Here is a 7,500-nt window from a genome sequence, read left to right as displayed (position 1 = left end):
TTGTTCTAAAACCGTATTTCCAATTGTAGCGTGCATTTGCAGCAGATATCAAATATAACCGATCCGATGGTGCTGACGTAACTTTTCTGTTTTAAAAATAAAATCCGTGTACACAAAATGGATCGATTTAGGACATATTAGCGGTTTATTCTAACCTTAGCTGTGGCCAGTCCCTTTCTGGATTATTTTCAACTGAATTACTTTGAATGGATGCCGCATATTATGCTTTGTATAAAAAGTAAAAAGTAAAGCTGACATTTATAAAAGTCCCCTCCGTCCCCGGAACACTCACGTGCCTCCGCAGGTGGGCCGGAAGTTCCGGCGGTTGACGTCACTGCACAGCTCTGTAAGATGGCGCTTCGGCCAGGATCAGCGCGAGGTGGCAGGTACGGGCGCTGCCGTCAAACGGTTTATCGTCATTATTTCTGTGTAACCTTGCGTGTTGTTGTCAGAATACGTGTCCGTTAATGGTTGATTTTGTGTTGACGACTTTTGCGGTTAGACACTTACTTTTTACTACAATATTTTCTAGATAGCTAGCTAGCGCTGCCTGTCAGTTTGCTGTTGTGGCGTTCGTAGCTAGCAGGCTAATAGCGTATTGTCATGGTTCTGTCCTGGTTTAGCGTTTCATTAATTCTGAGGTCAGCCGCCACACCTACCTTTGGGTCCGTATTCTTAAAGCCTTATATCTGGCTAGCTGTCTTGCTTAAAACATTAAAGGTGAATTTATCTATGTTAAAGAAGAGGTCGCTAGGTTAGCTAGCGTTATCTGTGTTAAACCCAGCACTAACATGGCACTAACTCAGTAGCCAGAATGTTCACTACCTAGCCAGCGTAGCGCAGGTCTGGCGGCAGTTGTTCTGTAACCCGTCGGTTAGTGGGCCTCCACTGGAGTTAGCTAACCGGGCCAGCTGCGGTTCTGGTGAAAGGCCCGGGAAACTGTCGTGCTCGCGCGTCTCTCATTTCTCATTCATTTAAAACTAGAATTTGATCCACTAACGTGCGCTCGCTCTTGTCTGGCGGCTGCTCATCGTTAGCTTCATTTTATTTCGTGCACTGGGGTGAAATGTGTAGCTAAGGTTGTTGGGTCCTTCCACCGGACAGGGGTGTGTTCCTGCAAACAGACTGTGTGTTAAACGTATGGTACCCCCACATCTGAACCATGTCGCTAAAGCATAGAAATATCTGGATCTTGAGATCTGTGTGATGTTTGAGGGTGCTAAACTTGGTACGGCTGTGTAGACCTATATCTTCGGAAAAGGCTTGTCTCATAACTTATTTACTGCTGGAGCTTTAGCCTCTGGTGAATAATGTAAATAATGTATGTCTGTCTCCACACACCACTGCACCAGGTGAAACTCAGTGGATGTAATGCTCCGAACATTCAGATCCACTATTTTTCTTGAAGTTCATCGATTATTGTACTAGACTATAATGTGCTTCAAGTCACTTCTAACTTTCTGAACAGTTCTGTTCAAAAGGAGAAAGGTTTAAGTGGCTGATTGACTGCATTTGGGGTGAGTGGAGTGTGGACCCACAGGGTCGTAGCATTGCTTCACTGGATCGTCATCTAGAGGACGACAGCAGGCAGTGCAGGTGGAGTCTGTCAGGCTCTTACTCCCTCCAGGAGAGTACAGGACCAGCCACTGACAGGCAGTGGCTAAAGTAACGAAGCCAGACCCATCAGAACGCCACTGTGTGGATCAGGAAAGAAAATTAAAGACCAGATTAAGAGTTCACCGAGTTCACTGTCTGAGCCTCAGAAAAGTGTGAATTGCAATTCAAAGCTACAGTCAATTGTAAAATTACAAATTGAATCTTTAAACAATTAAGTGTTTTTTTTTTTTTTTGCACTTGGTCAAAAGACCAATTCAACATTTCATTGTTTCTAAAATGCAAATTAAAATTCAGCTTCTACCACACGGGTCCCTATGAAACTATATATAAGTCATTTACTGACACAGTACAGCAACAAAATGTTTTCATTGTATGTTGTCAGCTCTATGAAGCACAGTGTATCCAAGTTGGAATCTCACATGGGATGGTTTTATGTAACATGGAGACCCATATTCTGCAAAACCCAGTTTATTTGGAGCTTTCAGTAAAGTGACCAGCCTGAAAAGTAGTGCTGACCTGTTTGTTTCAAAAGAAAGGAACTGATTCCTGGTTTTACTGTGGAGTATTAATACAGTAAACAGTTGCTGAAGTGTTGGACTCTGTGTTTATCCTGGATCAGATCCATGTCCTGAAACCGCTTGTCAGTTGATGAGAATAAGTACAGCAAGAAAAGATGAATAATGAAAAATGTCAAACTAAGTGACTTGTGTTGTGGCAGGACCACACACAGTGTTCCTCACACAGATGAATTCATCACATTGTGGCATGTTTAGGTTTGCTAGGTGATCGTGATGCTAGTGTCCAAATTCAGGCCTGGGGGGAGCTGCGTTTCTGTGTTTCTGTCTCATACCAGACGCATGGCATGTAATAATGATGAGAGCTTGATAGAGTAACGTTTTAGCTTGATTTCCAGTAACATATGTAACCGGGAATTAATCAGTCACAAATAAATCATTTATGATATTCTATTTTCTCCATCGTATCATTTGAGTCGAGATTTTGCAGTACACCAGCGTTTCTGTACAGATATTTCCACTGCTCTTTTAATTCTCCATGTTAAGACTGAAAAGAGACATCTGTGATCAAGGCTTGTTTTGGCTTTCAGTCCTGAATGATTCTACAGGGGGTATTCAGCCCCTGTGAGACTGAGCAGTGTTGCTCTGAGCAGGGTCTTAGCTCACAAGTTCTTCTTCTCCCTGGATTGATCATTTGCCTTTAATCAGATGGTTCTTTTATCTTCTAATCATGGACAGGAATGAAGGAAGAACCGTAAAGTCTTTGTAGCACTGGCCTTCACAGGAGAGTGACGCAGTGTGTTGTGGAGTGATATGGAATGTGACAGGTGGTGTCTTCTAGCCTTTAAGCTCATTTGCTGTGTTTTGCCTTTTTCTAGTTTTATCTACCCTGTTGGAGGGGGACTTGGACCACCACAAGGTAAGATGTGTATGTTTTCATTTTATATTGGCCTTGAGTATCCTTGTACGTATAGAAGCGTTTTGTAAAGGAAAAATGCAGCATTTTGTCAATCTATTTTATGCCCCTTTTTAAAAACCAAATTATTTGGTTTTTGTGGTTAAATTTAGCTAATAGAACTTCACACAGTTAGTTAGTGTATAAATAGTGCTGTATTCTGCATAGAATCTCTCAAGCAACACTTCAGTTTTATTGTACGGTGAATGTGTCTCTCAGATTTTGGTCTTCTCTGGTGCCTTTGTGTTGGTCTGGTTTATATTGGCTGTATATGTAACTATGGCACTTTTGACCCTGAGTAAACTTGTGTATAATTTACATTTATAATTGTAGGTACACATCAGCATGTGCAGTAGGAGGGTCAGTGGGCATTAGTTTATGCAACTGAAGGTCAGGGTGTGTAGTATTGAGTGACTGTCAGTTATGTGCAGGGCCAATTTTGTTGGGTTCATCAACTCTGTTGAGACCTTTGAGATATTGGGTGGGAACAGGGACCACAGTTTTGTCACCTCTGCATTTATGGCTGTAGTGTGCTTCACGTACTTGCCAGTGAGCTGTCTGTGAGGGCTGGTGTCCTGCCAGTGTCCTGCCATGACTGCCAGTGTCCTGCATGTGTTCTGACAGGAATGATGTCCATGCCACAGCAGCAGACGCCGCAGCAGGGATTCCCCATGGTACCCATCATGCAGCCCAACATGCAGGGGATGATGGGAATGAATTTCGGCGCGCAGCTGCCCACTGGTCCCATACCCATCCAGGTCAGGACAACATTAGTAATATTTGAGTTTAACCGGTCAGGCTGAAGTTTAACTTGAAGTTGACATCTTGACCTTTTGATTCCTGCTTTTCTGGGGCTCATGGTTTTATTTGCACTGAAGTGTTTGTGTGAGGTCTTATCCTGTTGTGGATTGGTAGATATGTTTTTGGTTTATAGAAATACTGATGTTAGACAGGAAGTAATTAGTTATTACTAATGTTTCTGCTGATTGAACAGCTCGTACTGACAGATAAACCAACACATTTGTATGTTAATATTCTATGGGTCAGTTTGATGATGGTCAGTGTTAATTGTTTTGTGTCTGCCAAAAAGAAAATATGTTTCTTATAAACCTTCAGACACAGTTAATATAACAACACTTAATTTGGAGGAATGGCAGAAAAGTTAGAGAAAAATAATGTTTTCCCTAAAAAAAAAAAAGTGGTGTAACCATGGAAACAAAACCACCAAACTATGTGCTGTTCACATAGTTGATATAGCTGTTCACATGTGCTGTTCACCATTTCACTGCGAGTTATACTGTGTATGACTATGTATGTGACAAATAAACCGAACTTGAACTTGCTCTCAGGAAGTTTGGAAGTGATCCTTAATTTCTCCTTTATATCTTCTTCAGAATTCAGTTTCACTGTATTGGTTGGAGGCAGAATCAGTGATGAGCGGATAGTCAGCAAGTCTCGCTGTTTACCACTTAGTAATGTCTCTCGTAAACACAGAGCAGCACCTGGTTCAGTAGCGTTACATTTCTCAGATCCTGGCTGTATTGATGGAGTAGACGTCACTCCCAGTACGTTAACGGGTGAACAGCAGCTGGCCGGATCAGTGAGGTAGTATGTACAGATCAGGCTTTAACACGGCATCTGCTCTGACCTCTCAGTCCGCTGTAATATTTCCTCGGTGTTACTGAGAATGACACACAGACGTGAAATGCCGTTCGTGGAGGTTTGTGATTGGTTAATGGTTGATGGTTAGCGTGTGACCTGATCATGTTGTTTCCTCTTTCCCTGTCTAAGCAGGCTGGGATGGCCTTGGGGATGCCGGCTCCAGGTCTACAGTTCATGGGTCAGCCACAGTACATAGGCCTGAGGGCCCCGGGACACCAGTACCCTGCCGACCTGCAGAAACAGATGGCAGAGGAGCATCAGTGAGTCTCTCTGACTTCGGACTGACTGAGTAGAGTGTGTTGCTATACTCCTTCTCATTGTGTGTGTGTGTGTGTGTGTGTGTGTGTGTGTGTGTGTGTGTGTGTTTGTGTGCGCGTGCCCGCCCGCGCACGTGTGTGTGCAGGAAACGTTTGGAGCAACAACAACGTATGCTGGAAGAAGACAGGAAACGTAGGCAGTTTGAGGAACAGAAGCAGAAACTGCGTCTCCTGAGCAGTGTGAAACCCAAGGTGACTTTTTAAATCCCTAACTTCTGTCTGCCTGTGATCCTAGAGTAGATATTCCCTTTGTCTGCCCGCGATCCTAGAGTAGATATTCCCTCTGTCTGCCCGCGATCCTAGAGTAGATATTCCCTCTGCAGAAGCTCTCTTCCATTGTGACTAGTACAATCCTGTAGTTATTTGTAGTCTCGCGTGTCCTCTGCCCCAGTTGTGATGAACTGCTCTTTTCCTTCTGCCCAGACTGGAGAGAAGAGCAGAGATGACGCGCTGGAGGCCATCAAGGGCAACTTGGATGGCTTCAGCAGAGATGCCAGGATGCACCCCGCGCCGTCCTCACAGCCTAAGCAAGCAGGTATACGCTCCTGGATCCTGCCGCTGTCCCTGTGCTGTCCCTGCCTCGCGCTTTGAAGGCCTGTCTTCTTGTCAACATTATGCAAATGGGACTGTCTCAGACGCACACACGGACTGAGATCTGCTCACACTGCACGTGTGCTCAGAAATGATTCTAACAGCTCAGTGTTCTTGAGCTCGGTGCTAAGTGTGTTCAGGTGTACCCGTGCTCCCTCTGGGCCTTCTCTCCTTACACGCTGGAGTTCACAATCGACTCTGTCTTCTCTCACATTCCATTCAACTTTGTGTGTCAAGACTTAAGAGGTTATCATCATCTTTTTAACCGAGCGGATTGTTTAAAATTTTTGTTCCTGACGAGTCACTGTCATGTTTTAACCTCTAAAACTATTCCGTAGCCGTGAAGATTGGTAAAGATTTACGTGTCCAGTGTGCATCCTGCTTTCCTCTGTCGTATTCCATCAGTCAGCATAACTCGCGTTGTCTGCTGTTTGTCATGTTTCTTTGTTGTTTTTACAGACTCATCGCCATCTCACTCCTCTGTCCCCCCTCATTCGCTTCCTCCTGCTTTCACAGAGGACGATGACGAGTTTAGTGACTTTATTCAGGGGCCTGTCGATGGCCCCACCCACTCCCTCCCTTTAGAGGCGGGGCCTGTGTGGAAGCCCTCACCTAGGCTCTTCCCCCCCTCCCTCCCCCCCACTCTGCCCCACTCCACTGCCCCTGCTCATTCATCTGTCATCTCCAGCTCCCAGTCTGCATTCCAAGGTAACTCCTCTCTCCTTCTTTCTCTTTTTCTTCCCTTATCACTCTTTCACTCAGCAGCGGCAGGTTTACGGGTGCAGGAACCCAGTGAGTGTCCTACTAATGAGTGCCCCCCCCCCCCCCACACACACACGTCATGGAGAAAGTCACTCTTTACGGGTGGTCTTCTCTGACCAAGTGCATAATGTGAAGGGGTGCAGCGAGGCAGGCTCCCAGAATGCAGCTGTGTTACAGCGGCTGACGGGCAGAGACACGCCTGTCCAGGGGGCGTCCTGTAGTCAGAGTGGTCTTCAGTCCTCTTCTGTATAGAGCTTTATGTAAAGGAAGCTTTATTATAAGAAACCATAAGTGACTGATGGTGTAAAGAGGGACTTTTATTTTGTAGTAGATCTTTTTCCTTATTCTTCAGATTCAACTGTATCTATGTGCATGTACTACCATTATGTGATGTACTAAAGAACATGCGTGTAGATCCAGTGGTCACTGCAGAGGCCCTTCCTTCTCCAAACTAGGCCCGTCTCTGCAGGAGAAACTGTCCTCGTCCTGTGACTTAATGGCTGAGAAGAAGGCCCAGGTTACCTTTAGACCTCGGCCAGCTCTGTGTGAGCTCAAGCCCAGAGCCCAGGTCACCGTCCAGTTCCCCAGCAGCTCCAGGGCCCGCGACTGGGCCAACTCCGATGAGCTCAGCTCCGCCTTCACCACGGAGACGCCCCCCATGGCTGTCCTGGCGACAGAGGCCCCCACCCATCCAGAGTCCGTTGGCAGCGGTGAGAGGAGGAGCCACTCGCGTCTCTCTCCTACGAGCTTTCCAGTGCTGGACAAAGTCTCCGCTTGGTCTCCTGCTTTCTCTACTAATTATGACGTGCTTATGGAAATGATTTTGGACAATGGCTGCAACACAAGCCCAGCCCACCCCACCCCCTAACACCCCCCCACCCCGTCACTAGTGCATGAATATGGTATGATTACACCCCCACAGTTTAGATTTTGCACAATACATTTCCTACTAACCAGATGCCAGTGCTTAGACTTGCAGGATTTAATCTTTTTCTAACACACACACACAGGGACACAGTGTTGGAGGATTAAATTATGGAAAATGCAGAAATTATAACATCAGATTGTGTGAGTCAAATAA

The 7,500-nt window shown here is 45.5% G+C and overlaps 1 protein-coding gene across 9 annotated transcripts in view; it reads left to right on the top strand.

Moving 5' to 3' along the window:
- Window positions 1-305: 305 nt before the first annotated feature.
- The window catches only part of synrg (synergin, gamma), a 34,232-nt gene continuing 27,037 nt past the window's right edge, over window positions 306-7,500 (top strand). For 3 of the 9 annotated variants that reach the window (XM_027024692.3, XM_081699812.1, XM_027024691.3), the window contains exons 1-8: window positions 307-386; window positions 3,011-3,051; window positions 3,712-3,845; window positions 4,882-5,009; window positions 5,153-5,258; window positions 5,490-5,601; window positions 6,117-6,365; window positions 6,875-7,129. In XM_027024692.3, the coding sequence (XP_026880493.2) occupies window positions 352-386; window positions 3,011-3,051; window positions 3,712-3,845; window positions 4,882-5,009; window positions 5,153-5,258; window positions 5,490-5,601; window positions 6,117-6,365; window positions 6,875-7,129 (1,060 nt within the window). In that variant the 5' untranslated portion in view covers window positions 307-351. Of the gene's footprint in view, window positions 387-3,010; window positions 3,052-3,711; window positions 3,846-4,881; window positions 5,010-5,152; window positions 5,259-5,489; window positions 5,602-6,116; window positions 6,366-6,874; window positions 7,130-7,500 lie in introns of all 9 variants that reach the window. The other 6 variants (XR_014117836.1, XM_081699813.1, XM_027024696.3 and 3 more) reach the window with 4 other exon arrangements.

This window comes from Electrophorus electricus, chromosome 17, assembly GCF_041902795.1.
Source record: "Electrophorus electricus isolate QZ-2024a chromosome 17, ASM4190279v1, whole genome shotgun sequence".
In the NCBI taxonomy this organism is placed as follows: Eukaryota; Metazoa; Chordata; class Actinopteri; order Gymnotiformes; family Gymnotidae; genus Electrophorus; species Electrophorus electricus.
This window is presented reverse-complemented; position numbering and strand designations above follow the sequence as displayed.